The sequence below is a fragment of the Calypte anna genome, chromosome 7, assembly GCF_003957555.1.
Source record: "Calypte anna isolate BGI_N300 chromosome 7, bCalAnn1_v1.p, whole genome shotgun sequence".
Taxonomy (NCBI): Eukaryota; Metazoa; Chordata; class Aves; order Apodiformes; family Trochilidae; genus Calypte; species Calypte anna.
The window spans coordinates 28,461,881-28,483,048 of NC_044253.1; the positions used below are offsets into that span (position 1 = coordinate 28,461,881).

General features: G+C 38.7%; 1 protein-coding gene across 1 annotated transcript in view; it reads right to left on the reverse strand.

Moving 5' to 3' along the window:
- Positions 1–21,168, reverse strand: part of PARD3B (par-3 family cell polarity regulator beta) — a 385,985-nt gene that overhangs the window by 37,333 nt on the left and 327,484 nt on the right. The window contains exon 21 of the mRNA XM_030454365.1: positions 16,381–16,516. Within this exon, the coding sequence (XP_030310225.1) occupies positions 16,381–16,516 (136 nt within the window). The remainder of the gene's footprint in view (positions 1–16,380; positions 16,517–21,168) is intronic.

Sequence of the window (21,168 nt, forward strand, 5' to 3'; positions counted from 1 at the left end):
ACTCTATTTGTAGAACAGAAAACACAAGCCCACTCTGAAAATTGGGAAAGAATTGCTTATCTTGACTCATGGCTATCATGGAAAAGTACTGATCAAAGTCAATCATCTTGACCCTATAAATCTTGGTCTGAAGAGGGAGGCTCTTTGGAGCTCTCCAGAACTGCACCAAGCTGCAGCTTTCATCACGTCTCATGAAGGAAGCTGATTCATCCAGTTGAAAATGTTCTCCTCTCATGAGCAAAAATTATTTGGGGTTGGTATAAATTGACTCATTTGGGCATCGGAAGGGGAAGAATGCAACTTCTGTCAGGATATTTGGTACCAACATTTAACATCTTAAAAGGCTTAATTTTTATTTCTGTGTGAGTTTGTTCACAGTGCAGTTAGAAACTTTGTTAGATTTTTGCTTGAACCTTTGAATTGATTATAATTGCTTTTTGTTTAAGCTATTAGAAATCATCTATTATTTTCTGATTTAATAGATTTCACAATCTTAATTTACTGCTATGCCAAATCACACCAGACCTATAATTATGTATTAAGCACTACATCAAAATCCCTGGTGGTTATAAACCATTTATCAAGTCTGGGACCAGGAGTGGATTCAGCTGCACCTACACTCCTGTCAGAGAAGAAATTTAGAAAGCAAGGCTATCTATCCACTCTGAACCTCATGACTCAATGGGAGGACCTTTCTCATTCTTTTTTTCATTCTTAATTCCTGTACAAATCAATCCAACCTGTCCACAGCTCAGTCTTTCCTGCCCCTGTATTAATAATTTCTCTTGATCCCTGCATAAATTACTCAATTCTATTTCCAACCCATACAGGCCCCTTCCACATAGTTAGTACTTGAGTTAACTTTGCTACTGAATTCTACTAAGTCACTCTTTCATAAATCTGTATTAAAATAATCTTTTCCTGATATATTTGTTGGTGATTCTTGATGCAGCCTCAGGATATTCCACTCTCATCTGTGCCAAGGTCCATCCCAAGTGAAGCTGGCAGGCTGAAGACCCAAGGACTTGGGTACTACTTGAAAAGAAAAGAACAAAGCAGAGCCATTTTCAGGGTGGCTGTCTCAGACAGCACAGTCACCATTCCCTCTTATCATCTTAGTAGAGATCAGTTTGTTAAAAAAAATGTTTAAAGTTTCCTAACTAGCTACAGAAAAAACACATCTCACAGTCAGTAGTTTCACTTATTCCTTAAAAAGGAATAATACACAGTAGATGTTGCATTCAGGCTTAGTGATTTTTCACTTACATGCTACACATCCCATTTACCCTTTTAATTATTTCCTTTTTACCCTTTGTTTTCTCTACTTCTGAGCAAAATGCCTCCTCCAAACACTTCAATTATCATTAAAATTAGAAAGAAAATGAGTGTGTGCTGCCCACGAGATAAGCAGAACTCATAAATTCATCAAGGCTGATGTGATTTTAGCTACATGGTTGTGAGTGCAGTGCAAAACACTGTGTATGTAACTTGAGTGGTGCCTGATTTACTTAAAATAAAGAAAGTAGTCCTGGGACTCCTAACTTTTCCACTTATTCACTGTGTTTTTTACAGAAAAGTAACTTGAGACTGTGCATCGTAATCTTCTCCCCATAAAAACTGCCTGATACTGATACTGCTATATGACTGACATGCACTAAAGGACAGAAGCCACCCCAGAAAGGCTGCAGAGCAAGGCATGTGTTCTGCCATCACCCAAGTGCTTTGAAAAATGCCACCCAGTTTTCCTTTTTGCATGGAGGTCTGTGTACAAACATGAGACACTGTCCTGCTGACATATTTCAATTGTCTTGTGATCCCTTGTTAAAGGACCTGATTCAGATGATATTTTGACCTCTGTTTTTGTCTCTTCTTTTGTCTGTGAGCACTTGTAATCATACGGGTTGAGATTCAACATGCCAAAAAGAGCCATGGTATAATGGAATTTGCCCTTTCACCTTCAGGTTTCTCGTTTGCTGAGACATAGTTTTTGTTTTCAATTAAGTGAAAACTGAAGAAAAACGAGAGGTAAAATTGTATGTCTTCCCTACCCCAGTCTCAATGTTCCGTACACAGGTGAAGCACCAAAATTCACCCATTTTATTTTTTGTATTTCAACAGCCTGGTTCTACAGGTTGCAGGTGAAATTAAAGAACACTATTTGACTCACTAACAGTTTCTTTAATTGTTAAAACAGGTGGGTTTTGTGTAAGGCAATGAACTGGATGTTCCATGTGAAATGGAGGGAGTTGATCAAAGGGATCTTCTTAATTCCTGACTGCTGTGATATCCTAATTATACCACCCTCCAAGATCTCCAGCATTTCCACAAAAACCATTTTCCTCCATCCAGCTTTTTTATGTTTTCCATCAAAAGGTAAAAATTAAAAATTCTATCAGTGTCCACAATTAAAAAAAAATCTCCTGATGTTTTCCTTCCATATACAAAGGGAGATGTATTTTGCTTTCCTGGTTTGGCAACTGAAGTTGAAACAGTGATTTTGCATTATTATAACACTCATCATTTCTCCCTCTAATTTGGATGGTTTTTAATAAAGCTCCATTGATTCCACTGAAAGAAATCCCTCCTGGCAAAAGCATCACACACTGATTGCTAAATATGCTGCAATTATCATATTCAGCAGTGCACTTTAATATCTTATTTATAGATGTATCTATCTGTAATTTGCTTTAATTAAGTTGCATTGATTTTAATGACAGAAGCAGTCCTCAAAGACAAGTCTGATGTTATATGAGCCCATTGGTACTGCTTTATCATTGTTTAGATACAAGACAGCATCTTTAATACTGCTTTTTGATATTCTTAGTGGAGCTTTTCTTCACTAAGTGGCTGTAATGGCAAAGCAAGATGATGTACTATGGGAACACTCAAAAATATCCCCAACAATGGAAAAGAAGCATTTTCAACTTCCCTGTTAAGAACATGTTTGTAGGACCTCTAGGACAGCATAAACAGCACAAGGGATTTTAGGAAAACATTGAGGGATGTATTTTATGTATTAGATTCGTGAAATTAAGATATTCATCTAACCAGACTTCTGTATTTCCTAAAGCATTCAAAATCACACAGTAGTGCCACAAGTGGAAAACATAATTTGACTTAAAAAAATCTTTTCAAAAACATGATTATGCTGATGATGAAAAATAAGGTTGTCAAGAATAAGGAAGGAAAAAATAAGGAAGGTCCTGAAAAACTGTGTTTCTGTTCCCACTCCATTTTACGGATATCCTGGTACTGTAATTGCTAGAGGTTCTCACTATCATGGTCTTATACTTTCAAAATTTGTTTTGAGTAGTCTGGCATCTAGTTTAAGCTTTATTTTCTTGTCAACTGAAAATGCAGGATAAATATTTTGGGAAGATGAATCAACAGATGGCTACGGGTTCACAGCCCAGTCACCAAGACATGATCTCCTAGACCCCTGAAGTTCTGTTTTCTGTGCTCAGTCAGAGGCAGTATGGAGCCTGCTTTTTTTTTAAGCTTACACTAACTTTAAGCATTTTATACTAGTCTGGTTTTGAGATTATTCCAAAAAACCCTCAATGCTATTAAAATCATTACTAAGTTTGTATAAAAACATCAGGAAGAGATAAGGAAGGTATCACTGCACTCCTAGTAGTACAGCCTTGATTGCTGCTGGGTGCTACCACATACCTTGGCCCTGGTTCAGGAAAGCATTCTAAACACTGATGAGGGTGGTTTGTTTTTATTTCAATAGCATTTGATTCCTCTTGGAGGCATTCCCAAAGCTGACATACACCTGCAGCTCTCAGTAACTGTATCTCCTTTTTGGGTGAAAATACACAAGAAAAACATCTGTATCTCTGTCTCCCAAACACGTCTTTATGTATCTGAATATAGCATCAGTGATGATCTTGGCATGTCCCTCTCTGAAGTAGCCTTGTAAGATATTACTGGTTCACATCAACTGAGGATCTATCTCACAAGACAAATGAGGTAGATTCATAACATTACTTATGCAGACCTTAATTATAATTCACTGGAATTTTTTTTTAGGTAAACAATAAACCTTTAAACCACCACCTTTTGGAATGTAACAACACTAACTGTATAATTTCAAGAATTGTTCATGCTAAAATTAAAGAGCATGATCGCAAAGGAAAAGCATCAAAGTAGCTATGCTAGTGTGCTTTCAGTTTCTGGTCATCATTCTTCATTTACTGATTATTGCTTAAGTGTTGATTAATAGTTACATTCATGCTGCTAGAAGAATGCATTTCCCTTGGGTGAGAAAAGCATCCTTATCTAAAAGGGAAAAGAGACAGTAATCAAACCATCTTTCCCATAAGAAACACAGGCACACACTCCAGAGTCATTGCTGACCTTGTCTTTGCTGGTGAGTACACAGAAAATCAACTGTATGCAGTCAGAACACTGCTTGGTTGGTCCAATTACTAGGCAATTAAATGCCTCCCTTTTGCTGGTCTCCCTTGTACACACATATATATATATACACATAAATACATATGTATGCACAGATACACATAAATTTACATACTTACAGGCACTGTCCCTTTTCCCCATGCAATGAGGACCAGAAACATTGATGACAGCAGTGCCCCATGCTGGAATTAAGCTGGGCTGATTATCTCAGGATTTACTTTTTCTCCTCAGTATGGCCCTACCTCTTGTTCAAGGAGATGAAACTAATGGTTTAGATATAGAGAGAGGAGAAAATCCTCAATAAAGGCAATAGACTGAGAAATACAACCACAAACGGGAACTTTAAAAAAGAAACAGGCTGTTCCCATAACAATTTAAAACATGGCAGTTGCCTTAGCTTAGTAGAAAACAAGCTCTCAGCATTTGCTGTATTTTGCAACACTGGGTAGAGAGAAGATAACAAAGATGGAAGGGAAGGCAAAACTGCAGTGTTTTTGCACAGCCCTACAAAGATAACATTCTGCTTTCTGAACCCTAGCCCCACACTCCCCTTATCTCTTGTGGTAGAGGACTATGGTTTCCTGTGACCATGCAAAATGAGAGAATTTCCTGTCTGCCCCTGTAAGTGTCTTCTTTTTCCATCAGTCGTATAATATATTTTGGTTAATTCTACCTCTTAATTGCCCTTAGTGTGCACCAGATTTGCAACACCCTCACTTGCAAACCTAGTCCTAAAAGTTGAGGGAAAAAGAGGTTCTTGAAATGAGAGCGAAAGTTGTAAGCAGCAAAACAACAACAACAACAAAAACTTAGCATCCATCAGCATTCTTTCCAACTATAAGTGGGCATTTCATTTGATCCTTCACTGATCCAGGCCAATACAATTAATTTCTTCCCAGCTACTAGAGAGAATAACTTAACTTGGTGCTGAGATACACTTGTGATGCAACACACCACCTATGTGTGATTGCATTGCTCATGTTCTCCTGTAGTTGTTCTACAACACTGTACACAATTCCTTTCCCCTATGAAACCAGCCCTCTGCCTTAGTCTGTTTGTAACTAACCTGCTTCTTTTTCCTCCCAGTCTTGCACTCTTTGCTTTTCTTCTCTTTGCAATTAGTTTACAAGATTACTTACCCAGATGTTTACTGAAAGCCATCTTTTCTTTTGCTGCAGTTCGTTGTGTATAATTTTGTTTTGCTATCTGAATACCTAGTTCTCTAATGCATTTTCTCATTATATTCTTTCCTATATAAGGCATTTTTAAACACTTCATGTATTTACAGTGTATAAAGTGATGGATTTTTCTCTCAAAGTCAGAGGCTTTCATCATCTTCCTCTAGCTAAGTCAACAGAATTCTTGGCAACAACGCCAGGGGGTAATGGCCATGTTTTGCAGCCCAGCTATGAGCTTGTGTTCTTTTTAGGGAAAATGAAATGGCAATCTCAGTACTTGGAAAGCAAATAGGGGACAGATCAGTATTTCCATTTATGATGAGGATGACAAACTGAAAATGCTTGGGATATTTTTGAGGTTTTTAATTCAAACATTGAGATAATGCTATTTTGTTGCTATTTTGTTGAGATAATGCTATCTACCTACATCTGGTGTTGGTATTGAATGAGTACGTGGAAAGTATATGAATGTGTGTCAAGGAAGGAAAGAGGGAGGGAAGTGGGAAATCATAGGGCATGGAACTAAATTGCAGAGCAAGCAGTGAAAATAGACAGTGAAAAGCTTCCTGCAGGCAGGCAGCTTGACAGGAGAGAGCAAGCTTTTCATTGTCTATAAAATCATGCCTTGCTGGAGGTCCTCAAGATTAGAAGAGGCAGTGCCTAGAGGCAGTAAATCTCTCCCTGTTGTATTACTAGAGTCTAAACATTCAGCTACTGTACAAACCAGCACAAGGCTTCAAGAGCAAAAATAAAAAAAAAATGAGGAAGAAGAGGGAAAATGAAACAAAGATAAAAAGAGAAAAATCGCCATAAAATTGGGACACCCCCCCCGCCACAACTCTCCTGAAGAATAGTTCATATCAAAGAACAGCATTGATTTGACACCACTCTGGAGCAGTACTCCTAGAATCTGAATGTTTAGTCTGTAACACAGGGTATGAAATCCACTTTAATCCTGTTAAACATAGACACCACTAGAAAGAGGTTCTCACTCAATGGCATCATGACAAAAGCTCTCCACACTCAAATTCAATATAGTTAACCAAAAAAACCCACAACCTCTCAGACCTGGATTAATACTGAACAAACAACATCAGCACAAGCAGGCTTAGAGAGAGGAATTGCTTTCCATATGCTATGGCATCAGGTTCCTCTAGATCTTCATTACCAGTCTGTAAATGTTACAGACAGTTTCTCCTGCTTGCAATTGCTCTTGGGTAGTGACCTTCTTCACTTGCTGATACCAATTTAGCAGTTGGTACAGTTTCTCTTTCATCTGGTACTGTCTGTTGTCTGCTGGTACCAGATGGATACCAGATGGTAACTGTGGGCACTGTTCCTTTGAGGTCCAGTCCCAAAAATCACTGCCTATAGGGTCAGTCTTGTCAGTTGACTCCTAAATGGCACTCCAGAGCAGCATTCTGAAAACCCTCAATATCCATTCGTTATACCTAATGACCTCAAAAAACGCTGCAGACATACTCTCCTTTAGCCAAGGGTTACTGTACATCTGCAGGAAAAATACAACCTTGCAGATGCTCCAAGCCATCAAACTCATTCCTTGCTAATGGCAGCTCCAGAAGCCACCACCTCAACTCTGAAAGTCAGCACTGAATGTGGAGTGTAATCAATATATTCTTCTCTGTGGTAGCTCTGCAACGTAGTAGTTCAGAGAGATTTCAAGGCATTTTTCAAACAGTACTTCCAGCAGTGAAGTGGAAAAAGGAAACAAAAAGCTTAAGTGCCTTTGAAAGGCAGTACAGATACCTGAGGGCCAAATGTAAAGCATGGAGGGAAAGCTAGGAGAGAGAAAGTGATGGAAGAAACCTGTTTTAATTTGTGATCAGTCTTCCAAAACGTTGACCTAGATGTTAAACTGCAGTTCCCTCCTATATTATTCCATAAGATTGCTTTTGTTTCTAAGAAAGGAAAAAAAGTTGTTTTAGGACAACATGGGAGCATTTTGGTAAATTCTCTGTACGTGCTATCGCAGAAAGCAGTCTACAGAAAAATACAGCTGACATCACAGCATGTTCCCCACCCCTTTTCTGGCTTCATGGAGAAGTTATGATAAACAGGTTATGTGTTCCCTAAAGTTACCATGGAAACGCATTCTTTTCAGGCCATCATTTGCAAATGTAAAATTTGCATTAAAATGTGATGGAATTTGATTTTGTGCGTGTGTGTGTGTGAAACTCAAGAAGGGTCATGCTAGCACACAGTATAGCTATTATTTCAAACCTAGGAGCACAAGCTTCAGAGAGAGCTCTATTAATGCGTGTAAACACCCCAGTGACCATCTTCCTCACAAATTAACAGAAATAATTAGCTTCAAATGCAAATGTAAATGTTAAAACTGATCCACTGGTGGATACCACTGGATAGTATTTCACAAAATTCCCCTATAATCATTCCACATGAGACACTGAATTTCGAATGTCAGAATGACTTTGTTTTGATGACTGCAGACCAGGGATGGAAGGCACGGGTACATATTCCAGAGTTAAATTCTTATCTTATTTTGAAGAATTATTAGCAAAGTAAAAAGTACAGACTATAAGTCAATATAATCATGCTTACTGCAATGCAAGAAACTTTGGGATCTCCTCAGAATCCAAATTTGTTCCTTTTGAGTCACATAGTAACTTCAGATTCCTAATTTCACTCTAGGTATTTGCTACTCTTGACTTTTCTTGGAATACCTGATGGAGTAAAGTCCAGGTCTCCCCTGGGTCCATGTTCCTTGGGAGCCACTGCTATTATCTGTTGCTGTGAGAAGCACTGATCATCCTAACATAGAAATGCATTATTTGCAATAGTAATTTTGACAATCATTACTTCCAGTGCATCAAGAAAATCCACAAATGGACTAAATTCAGAAAAATCTTAGAATCAGCCAATGGAGTAGATTTTGGAAGAGACACTAGTATTTGTTCTTGGTCAGTTGTATGTATTCACAACATACATGCTGAATTTAATAGATTACTTTATGAAATCTATGCTATCCTGGGACACTAGACTATGCATGTATCATCTGCCTAGAACAGCAGTCAGCCCTTGGAGGCAGCAGGGCCAGAACTCATATTTCTGCTAAGGAGCCATTCCAGTATTACCTGAATTACAGCAGACTCAAATCTCCTATCCTACAGGATCTATGACAAACAGTTCAGCTGGAACACTTCTACTTAATACTGGGCAACATGACACTTAACACAGCAGCCAGGGTATTTGATGAAAAAAAAGCAGCAAAAACACTGACAGCAGAATTTGTTTTGGTTTGTAATGGTTTCCTATTGTTAAGAAATACAGTTGCACAGCAAGTGTCTCAAAAATACTAAAAAAAAAACAAAAATCAAAAAACCAAAAAGCACCCCCCAAAAGAAAAAACAAAAAAACCCCCAACCAAACAAATCCAAACCTTTATATTAGATTTCCCAGTGCCAGTATTTTATAGACTCCCTTATGCTTTAGGAAATTCTGGCGTACAAATTCAATTTACTAAAATGTTCTTGCCTGAACATTAAAGAAGGTTTAAAAAACCAAATACACACAAAAAAGAAGTTGATTACAAACCTTTACAGAACTTCTCAAAATGCAGCACATTCAATAGAAGAGATGTGTTTCAGTCAGATCCCATGTAGAGCAAGAAAGAAGGCACTAGTGCTTGGTTTTCTCTTGGAATATTTAAAGAACTCCAAATGTTCTTTCATAGCAAGAGTTGAGATTGAAAGTTGACAGAAAAGGCAAACTCGTGTACCACACCAGCCTTTCAGGGTTAACTGGAGTTCTCTTTTTCCATATTTTGTACTTTATTTTAATGCAATCTTTATATTAGATTAGCATCTGCACTACAGACCTTAGACTGGGAACTAATAAAGTTATCTGCCCAATCTCTCCATGTCTGAGTCAGTGCCTTTCTTCTTCATTTGAAATAATTATAACTGTGTTGCCTGTCTGCTGAGAAAAATAGAGCCTTTCTATATTCATAGATAACTGCTTAGACCCAGCACCTAGAGATACATTCTAATTACTTTTCACACCTTGGCTGTGAAGAATTCTGGAACTTTTTAGTGCTTTGAACTGCAAGACAACAATGCAGGCAGAGCACTGACACCCTGAATGCTGAAACTGCCCCAAGGATGAAATTCTAAGCAGTTCTGCTACAGCATTTTGCAGTGTGGAAATCTAACAAACCTAAAGAAGACACAAGGCCTCCACCTCATCTCTTGTGCTGCAGTAATAAGAACTGTTGCATAGATACACAATAAAACAAAGCAATCCAGAATTTAAATGTAACCAAAAGTCCACTATTTCACTTGGCTTCTGTCACACAGTTTAACAAATAAAACACTCTCTAACAGCCTCAATGACACAGTTGTATTGTTTGACCCAGCTTCTTTCAAGCTCGACCCTGGTCTGCAAATCCTGGGCAACTGTTGCTGTTTGCCTCACTGAGGGCATTCTGCTTTTCACTAAGTTAAATGGACTAATTTTGCAGTCCCCTGTCAAAACTGCTGTCTTAGTGGGATGTCACCCCTAGCAGGCAGAGCCAGACAGTGTCCAGCATGTTTAGGAAACAGGGTGCTGTCTAGGACAACAGTAGCTAGGAAAGTCTTTGAATTGCCAGTATTTTTTAGGGAAGAGATTTTATTTTTTTTAATCAGCAACATACTGAACAGAACATAACAAAAGGAGATTAAGCTGTGAGAATTCAAAAAGAAATCAACCCCACCAGATACTTGGTAGTAAAGGCAGAAGCTTGTGGCTAAGAAGGAGTCAAGTTTGAGGCCTGATAATTGGCCTGATCTAATAAATACCTGAGCGCACGCCTGACTTCAGCCATGAACTTTAATGGCATTACAGACTTGTCTTGTGATTAAAAAATGAGCATTGCTGTAACTGGGGCCCCTTTTGAGAAGCTGAACCAGGCCTCTGTGAAGAACAGGAGATAAATTTTAAAAGGAAATCTACGTTTTACCCCCATTGTAGTCAGACCCATAAGCAGCTGTAATTGATGCTATGGTATGTGGGGCACTGACTTGCTGGAGGCTAAGACCAAGCTGTGATGGAGAAGCACATATCACTGAGGGTAAGTGATATGTATCGCATCCCCATGTGATGCTGGCCTGAGATGTGACAGCATGTGCACACATGCTCAGGGAAAATGGCCACACAGTCACCAAGTCCATGGAGTGATCCACAAGTAGACAAAAATCTGCTGAAGCCTATAGTGTCAGAAGCATGCAGAAACCAAAGCAAATCACAGAGACCCTGTTATTCAGAACTGCAGTGAAGCCAGATTACATCCTAGCTCTGAAAAGGCTGTTTCTGTGCCCACTCAACTGTGCCTCAAAGGATAAAATCTGCAAAGCTGTGTGCAGAAATGTATTAACTTTTCAACATACTATATAGCAAAAATTACCTGTTCACAAACTCCCTTCATCAATATAAATACCAGCTAAAGCTTTATTTCTTGCCTCCCTAAACATACTGGGAAACTGAGAAAAATAAATGCAACAGAAAAGCTCTATACTACATCTGAGTGATCTAAGGCAGCTGTCATCATCTCTGTGATGCACCAACCCAGTTCTCTGAGCAGCATCAGAAGAACCTCTCCTGTCTACAAGGGACATGACCACTCACATGTGTTGCAGCAGAACCTCTCAGTGCTGCAAGCCTGCAAGGATGGCCGCTGCCTGGCACTTCTCCATGTTTCTGTTTGATTTCCTTCAAGTACTTGCATGAAGTGAAAGAAATGGTTAGCATTTGTCCTCCTGAGAATCACTCCCCTGTGTTGAAATACAACTAAAAGCATCTGTGTAACAAGGTACCTTGCGGAGCAGATGGCATGATGTATTTCTGGAATTCACATAATATTATAGGGTATGAACTTTTATCAGTGTGCTCTGATAGGACGACGCATGGCACCAGCACTGTTTCCCTTGGTAATTAAGTGTTCCTACATAGTGTTAGCATGAAAACATAAGCACTTCAGAATCCCCTCTGGTTCAGATATCTATGCAAAATTCAACCTTTGTGTAAGTAGGAATGACTCCAAGCAAATTATAAGAGTCACTCTTTATTACTAGTATTAATGGAACTGGATTTGGCTCTCCTTGCGTGTGCCATTTGGAATAGTTTATTTTTCACATGAGGTTTGGCAGGGATTTCTCCAAAGTAATTTTTCCTCAAACCTACCCCAAAAACCAACCTGGAAATTTCAGAATCTCTCCAATTACTTTGAACAGCTCTTCAGGATACACCCCAATCTGATACCTTCACTATAAAGAGATAAGTAGCAACTATGAACAGTTCTTGATTGTTAAGTTAATCATACATCCTAATAAAATATTTTACATAGTCTTCTAATTAATATTTTAATAACATATAAAAACCACTTCAGATCAATTATTTTCAAAGCAGCTAAGTAAGTTACTAGTCTGGGGTATTTTGTAGGCTTTTTTTGGAGAGAGGAGTTTGGGGTTTTTTTATGCTTTTATTATTCTGTTTTGAATTCTATGCTTTCTGCTAATGGTCTGTGGGCTCAGAAAGTCTGGAATTCACAGCAGTTTCTGCTATACGGTTTCACATAGTACATGTAATTGTCAGCTTCTCCCATTGCGCGAGAAGGCAGGAATGTTGTTATTCTACAAGTTGGAATTTTGGTTTTTAACCATGGTCCAACACAAACGTCTGAACATTTTGGGAACCTGACTTATTTGAAGCGCGACAACCTGAACCTGGACTTGATTGGTCATGAAAACTAGAAACAGCTCCCTATTCCTCCTGAAGTGAGCATAGAACCTTTGATACACTATGGAAAAATAATGCAGTTCTTAATGCTCCTTTTTTTGTTCTGGTTGATTTCTAGGCTTGGATTTCTGCCAGGCACACAATAAAGTACTTGGCGTTTAGCACAGACAGGCATGATTCTTCTTTCATTCTCTCAACTGGGAAATTACAAAACTTAGTACTTTACAGATTTGTTTCAATCAGAATACTCACAGCTAGTATCCAGAGACAAGTTTTCTTATCTCTTCAGGTTACTTAACAGCTTGCAAATCTTTCTTGAAAATAAGAAAATGGCTTTTAGAATCACTTGACATAAGGTTTGGCACAGTGAAGTTGATGTGGTCACCAAGAGGTAAAGGACTATTTGCAATATGTTACATGCACTCCTTGAACATACATTACAAAAGGTAAAGTCTCATGGATTTACTGCCACCCTGAAGGAAAGAATTGATGTTTTAAGTAACTGGATTTGTACAAAGTCTGCAAAACAATCCAAGTTAATCTTCAAATAGATGATTATTTCATTACTTAAACGCCGCCAGACCCAAGTGCAGATGCGAACTTCAAGGCTTTGTCCTGACAGATCCTTCTTTATTTCTCATTATCTGCTATTAGCCTGGGACTCTCAAGCACTGAAAAGGAGTGCCCCATGGAAAAGCCCTCTAAGTTTTTGCAGCTTATTGCTTACATAGTTCTCTCAGGTCCTGACTGATACTGCAGTATATGATAATCCAACCTAAACATATGATGCCTCTTTCTCTAGACCTGGATTAGGTTTTGTCACAGTATCTTATTTAGGGTATTCTTACATTCCACTGACAACAGGCATTAATTTTCTTAGACAATATTTATACATACCAACTTTTGTTACTTTGCTAAGGTTTACCCTATAGAATTTGGCTTAATATTTATCCCAGTTGTAAACTGGAAAGGGGGCTGGTGGGAAGGATTCTGAATTATTCACAACTCAACAGCAAACCAAAGCACAAACAAAATGCAGAAGAATTTTAAAAGGTCTGGCTCTATACGACAGACAATGCCATATACATATATCTGCTTATGGAGACACTAAATTTAATTATTCAGTTACTTGCAAAAAGAACAGACTGTGGAGAAGGGAGAATAAGGGAGCGAAAATTCATCCAGCAGCAGATGAGAAAAACAGAGGAGAATTGGAAAATGGATGCAGGGGGAAGGAATAAATGATGAGAGAATAGCAGGCCTATTTAAAATGAATATTTGACCTTATTTTTAAAACATTTATGGATCCCAATTGCCTGTCATGAGATCATTTTTCTTTACAATGCTAGCTTTTAAGCTGGCTGTGCACTTTAACTTGATTTATCCCACTTAAAAAAAAAAAAAAAAGATTGTTAGAAATACCCCTTCTATTAGAAATTCTGTCCCACTACAGTGTCAGCTAAAGGCCACTTATCAATGTCAGCTTTATCAGATAGAAATTTTCCTCATGAGTTGTCAGACATTTTTTAGAGGACAAGACCCAGGATCCATTTCTGAGGCTGTTGATTTGCAGCAGGATACTGTCTTCTCAAATTATCCTGTTATTTCCCAACTTATCTGCATGTTTCATGAGATGATGGAAAATGATAACAACAGCTGCTGTATATTAGGTAGACATCTTATAGGAAAGCTGGCTTAGGTAAAGCAGATGACTGATGGAAACATAGAACTAATTGAGTATTAAAAATATATAGGGAGACAAAGCATCCCCTCTCCAGCTGCAGCTTTACTGGCGCCATAACCTCTTGTGAGAAGGAAGAAAACTTACACCAGGTTTTCTTTCATTCTCCTCAGCTCTAAAAGAAAGAAATCCTGGAGACAAGAGTAAGTTTCTATTTATTTAAATTATGTAATTAGTCATCAGCATGTCTCTTCACCAACGAGTAAAGGTGAAAAAAATCAGCTGTTGTTCAACCTGTGTTATCACTGCTGAGGGTCAGCAGCCTGAGGTATGAAAGACTACAGTTCTTATGAAGTATCTGGAGGACTCTCCTGGTAAGATGATTTGAGACATTTGTTTTCTTCTTAGTATCTCGATTCAGGGTTTTTGTTGTTGTTGTTGTTTTGGTTTGTTTTTTTGCTTTTTTTTTTCTGTCTGGATGGATTGATTTAACATGTATTTTAGGGGTGAAACTACATGTCAGAATAGGAATTTCAGCCAGGAGTCAAAAAAGAGCAAGCTGGAGCCACAGTATTTTCCAGACTTAAAGACAGTGCCCATGAAAGCATTGGTGGGTGGAGCAATAGATGATGCAGTTGCAGTGAAGAGACCAGAAGTCTTTGAAATTTGTAAATCATTCCAACAACAGGAAGTGTTGCAGAAACAAACCTGAGATTATTAAAGCCCTCCTTTTTGAGTATATGGCCATTCCTCACAACAAAAGCAGTTAAAAATAACTTGCATTGGAAAAAGAAACAACTGGTGCCTCTATTATTAAGCAAGACTGAGACATTTAAAGCTCTCTTTCAGGTGCTCTGATTAAGTACAACTCGCCTCACAGTAAAAGCAAAGCCTGGGAAATCACTAATCTCTGGGCATTATACCTAGTGGAAAAGGCTTAAAAAGGATTACCTAGAAGAAACCTTTGTGAATTTTAGAAGACTACACTGGACCATAAACCCCAGCATCCTCTAATAATTAATAAAGCTTTATCAGTTTCAGGTAAGAAGTAGAAACCTTCAGACTGCTGAAGGTGGCTCAGTGTGGAGCCTCTGTCAGGACACTTAGCATGTCATCCAAAAGCTATTCTGAAGAAGAATGGCAGTTACACTGATTCCTAAATTTGGGCCACAAAATTTAAGGCAGCAGATTAAAGTTAGCTGTTCTAAGGAAAGAATCTTTTTGGTAACTGTTTCAGTGTAATATATACAACATTTTTTGGGTTAACAAACAAATATATATGATAATTTATGTGAAAGCACCCCTTTTAACTCTGTCTCTCTGTGACTGCAATAAAGTCTAGTCTTTCACAGGATTTTTTTGGTCAACACCACAAACATTTAAGATTTCACTTCAACACTGGTAGTTTAAAGAACACTAAATCAGCAATGTTAGTTCAAACTTCAGGGGTACTTAGATTCTTAAGCTTTTAACATAATTCTGCTTCTTTTCAAAATAAAATTTCAAATTTAGCATAAACTGCATCTTAACAAAATTACATTTTTGAATGCAAGTTGCTTGTAACTACTTCTAAAGAGGCAGAGCTCACCTCTGAAACTTGCTCAGGTGGAGCTTTTGAGTGCCACCACAGCTGGGATCCCATAGACTGTAGCAGCTGAATTTATTCAATGCATTCAAAAATCTATCTATCAATCAATCAATCAATCAATCAATTCAATCTCTGGTTCTACCATAGGTTACACAGTGGGGTAGATAATATACCTCCATGTTGTGTGACTAGATGTAAGAGAGGGAATACAGCATATGTGTTACAGTTCTATAGTGCTGGTAGAATATTTTAGGATTCTTTGATAGGAGGAGGGCAAATTATTCCATTACTGAATTTATAAAACTTACTGAGGATGTATCGTGGCCAGACTGTTACTGACCTGTGCAGAAGGAAGGGCAGGAGCAGACATGCCTCTATTTCCTCCTTCTCACTTTACCCCTAAGCACTCTGAGACTCTGCTCTTCTAATGCTCTTGTTAACTCAAGGAATCACTGGATGAATTGCTGGATAAATCCTGCTGAAAAGCCTCAGTGCTACCACATCTAACAAAGTTTGGCAATGACTGCGTCTCTTGGGCTTCAAGAGAGGAAACCTGGGCCTAAATTAAACACTGTGAACAGACGAGTTATTTTTAGCCAAGTTTTGATGCAATTACTGTTTCTTTTTTCATGGGCTGGCATTAAGGATTTTTACATTTCTACGAACCCCTGAAATTCATGTTAAGCTGACAGAGGATTTCTGGAAAACACAAACAAATCAGCACTTTCTGCTAACCGTGCATCACATTGTGGACCTACCCAATGCTGCTCATAGTCAGATGGCTGTGTTCTTCCTTCATCATCCTCATAGACAGGTAAGCCCTCTCTCCTGGCCTGATGATACTCCTTCCGTAACTTCTGGATCCGATCAGCATTCCTGGCACCTGTGCAGCCACTGAGAAAAATTAAAAAATGCTAAATATAACTTACATGTACACACATAACTAATGCTTAGAAGGAACCCATAAGCATACACACACAAGTGCCACACCTGAGACAAATGGATTCTAATTCTCCTGACTTGCATAGTGCCCACTGACCACATCACACTTATTTTTGCTTTCTTGTATTAACAAAGCTGGTAAGTGTGAACTTGAACTCCATTTTTAAAAAATGCTGTCCCTGCCCAAAGTAGTTAACAATTCCAGTACAAGGCAAGAGACAACAGATGGATGCAGACAGGTGGGGGAGCACACAGGGAAACTTATAACATTCCTATGAGTAGCTATAAATGGCTATCATATTTTAATAATAATGATGATCATGATCGCTGCCAGAAAATGTTTCCTTTTGCTCCCACGCTAAATGTGAAATTTCCGTAAAATTACATTTGTTCAAGTTAAAAAATAGATTATATTCACATAGAAGCACAGTTTTGTTTCATAAAAAACCAAAATTTCCAATTATACTGAGAACAAAACCATCAGCCATGAAAATACAAAGAGGCAAGAGGAATAGGAAGCACACTACTACATCTTGACGCCAGTTTGAAACTGGCAATTAAACAGTAATACATCAAGTAATTCACAAAGACTCATTTGTGTACTGAACTGCATACACTGCAAATAGCCATGGTAAAACTGGTAAGGTTACCTAGTTTGTCAAGTCAAACAGATGCATATTTTGACCCTGGTGAACCTTCCAAAACCTTACTGCTGGACTTCTACAACTATGGAAGCCCAAGCGTATCTGGAAAGATTAGAAGAAAATAATCCTGAAAATGCCTAAGAATTAAAAAAAAAATATATAGTCACAATATAAATGAATAAATTAGAAGTTTCCCAAAGCTATTTCCAGTCTTGCTTTAGTCAGCACAAGGGTGAATACTGTCTGTATAGCTCAGTAGCATTTATTGGCATTCACAGGGATCGTAGAATTTATTTCAGGCCGCTCCTAAAATCGTCTGAGTTGCTATTGCAGCACATCATCATACATTCTCTTAATCTGCAACCTTAATTCTGCCTAACCAACAAGGGACTCCAAAGATACAGTTATCCATGTGACCACAGATTCTGTGGAGCATTTTGTCAAACTGTACTCCCCTATGAGTGTGCCAGAATCTAGGGAAAGCTTTTATAGACTTTGCATAGCAAACTGAATTTGGAAAGTGCATACAGAAGACTGGACATATATCTATCAGTTCATTACTAAGTAGGTTCTAGTATCTAATAGCAATCTAGACTGGCTGGAAATTAATTACCAATGAAAGAAAATTCTACACAGGGTGCAAATGCAACAGAATATGGAGCCAGGATTGGAAAGGTTTACTTGCAGTATTGGTATGTTTCCATGAAAAATTACTTAAATTACTTCCCTTCCCTAGATACTAAGTCATTCAGCTCCCCCCTACTCGGCAAAGCCCCAAAGGTTTCAAGCTTATCTGGCTGACTCACCAAACTCTTCCAGAGCATGGGAAATTTTACTCATGATGTGCCAGACAGTGCAGAAAACTTGCTCAACCACTGCAGGCTCAAGAGAAAAAAGAAAAGTCTATGCCCTTAGCCCCATGACTCTTGCCACAGATAGAGGGTTCTTTTCCTTGCACGAATTCTTGTCAGTGGAGAACCATTTCCAGTGTGCAGAACATAGAAGCTGGGGACTGTCTAATTGGGACTATCACTTCAAACAGTGAAGCTTGGTCCACAGCTCTTGAGCAGTACAATACCTGTGAAATTGCCTGACTTTACTTGTGAATACAGATAAAGCATGTAATTAGGGCTGCTAACATACAGATAAGGCCTAAAATCTTGTACTTCTTGCTTTGCCAACATTATCAACCAAAACAGCACTAGCTAAGAGAGGGAAATGCTGAAATACAGGAATCTGGTTGAGCTTTATTTCAGCTGATCTAGCTCCCTGCAGCTCTCTGCAAACTGTATTAGCACCTACCACCAGTGGCCCAATGGCCACAAACCCACTTTCTACCACCAGGTATGTTGGCTAAAGAGGTAATCTGCAAATGCCATAAAGGGCTTTTCTTTCACCCCTTTTAAAATGAAATCTGAGATATATATTTTAAGAGATAGTAATAGCAGCCTGTGCTCCACTTATTGCATATCTCCATTAGGTGAACTTCCTTCTGCTTAAACCCATCTGGCCAGCAAGTGGAAGCTGGTGCTGAAAAAATCAAGCTAGTCGTATATATTAATAAAAACTGGACCCTGACAGTTTTTAATTTGGCCAACCCCTGTCACACTGTGCTTAAATACAAACACTAAGCATGAGAATGAAGAGAAACGTTTGAATGAGAAACAGCAGCACATGGCAAATTATTAATCTGAGTCAGTGTGAAAACACAAACATAACCTCTGGAAACAAGCACCTCCAGGATTGTCTGTGCTCCTTTCCTGTGGGGTCTCTGCTTACTGACAGTGGGACTGAGTTCACATCACAGCATTTCCCCTCAGCAGGGCCATTTGTCTGGGCCATTCCAGCAGACAATTTATTTTCATTAATCTCAGGTGATCCTGTCCTTTGAACATCAGATCTAACAACTCTGGTCCAAAATAGCCAGTGGGTTCAAAATTTGTTATTAAAGGGAAGAACAAACTTAGAATACAGTTGGCCAGGACATCAACTTCATTAATTTAAGAAACAGCTGTTTGAGATTTTGGTTGTTTTTTTTTTTTTACCTTAAGTCTTTACTAAACTTCATGTCAAGTTTCTCAGACATATTTTCCCCTACCCAACCATTATTTAAAACTTTCTTAGGAGGGTTCAGGTTCTATCTCTGTACCAACTGCTTCTGAATCGATCTCCTTACATGCAGAAAAATTTTAGGAAATCATTCTGACACCAGTCACAGGAGAAAGAGTGGATGGTTCTCTTACAGTCTTACCATGACAATGGGGAAGTCCATGGTTTTGAATGGGATGGCTAAGACGTGGTTGCACAGGGAGCCAAGACAGGGAAAGGAGTTGTCCACAAAACTGTAGGTGTGATGAGAACTTTAATATTTCTGTTTCCTCAAGGAAGAAGTGCTACATCAAATGGAAAGCTACTGTAAATGAAATCTGCCTGCTTGATAAAGCACTTCAGTAAGTCTTCTTAAAATAAATTGACATGGATTGGATTATTGTTTTTAGATTTCTTCTGTAAGTTCCTTTTCATATGAACACTCATGCATCTGAAACATTTGAACTGGTATTAATCCACTTTTCCTGTCTGACAACTGCTATCTGATCAAACCTTTATTTTTTTAATTATGTATTTACAGACAGATGGCAGAATAATTTACAGTGCATTTATGCTCTTCTCTGCCAGGTTTGGAAAATTGTGGTTTTTGGTTTTTTTTTTTTTTATATTGCTGTATCAGTTGTTTTTTATTTTAAATTTTTTTTATTAGTGATGACCTCATTCTCTTTGAATTCGAGGCTTCAGTTTCCTTGGGGTAAACTAATAGATTATGCATGCAATATTTGCACAGTGCTGACTGAATTAATCTGGAGAGTTTGAATGTGGCTCATATTCCACATAATTGTCAGGAGCCAACTTTAAATTTAGAACTGTTTCATGAGCATTGCACATGGCATCACACGCACCTCACACTACTCAGGAGTGGGTAAAAGTTTCAAGGTGTCACAGCTTAGCAGTGTGGTTGGACCCAAACCAGTGGACAGAACTATTCTTTTACCTCCTCCACACTCCCAAAGGAAAGATAGGAGGAGAATGAAGACTAGAGACTTAGAAATTAAAAAAATAAATAAAAATTGGAAGCAGATTAACTAGAGCAGGGAAGACGCAATAGCATATGGGATAATGAACAAAAATACAGATGTATACAAATATACACACACAACCCGATGTCGATGCCGGCAGGGAGAGGTGCCTGAGGGTCCCTTGGGGCAGGGCCCCCTCAGGAGGGGGCTCCACGGCTCTTCCCAGCACCCGATGGATGTGGATTCTGCAGAGCAGGTGGGGAGCTGGGGGTAAAGGAGCGCAGGGGAACAGCAGCGCAGGAAGAGAGGAGGGGCTGCGGTCTGCAGGAGCTTTATAGGGTATGGGCAGGGAGGGGGAGGGAACAGACCCCGATGTGTTCCCCCCCTCTCAGGGTCTGAAAGCCCTTCTGCTTTAGCTCCTCAAAATATGACCCACCAACTCTAGGTGACTGATGTAACCCATGGTGCTGGGGCTGCACTACCGAGCAGGTAAAGAACTGCCTGAAATCAGAGACTCCTGCCCTGTGAGAGGCACTGGGCCACTGCTCTGACTCTACCTGTAAGAGGACCTGCAACAAAACCCACTCAATCGAGTTGCAATAGGCATCCCAAAACCAAAAGAATACTCCTATTTGGTACAGTCTTAGCTTAAAACTCTCTCTGGAATTATGCTAAATATGACTGAGAAATTTCATGCCATCCTCAATAACATTATATGCCAAATATGACAAGATTTTTTTTTTCAGTGAATCAATCAAAGCATCTTAATATTTAACCATATGGCTCAGGTTTTGCACAATAAAATCTCCTCTCTGTTCTTCCTCTGAGTTGCTAATCTGGATTTCAGTTCTTCAGGTTAAAAATGTAATTTTTTAAATTAATGACTTCT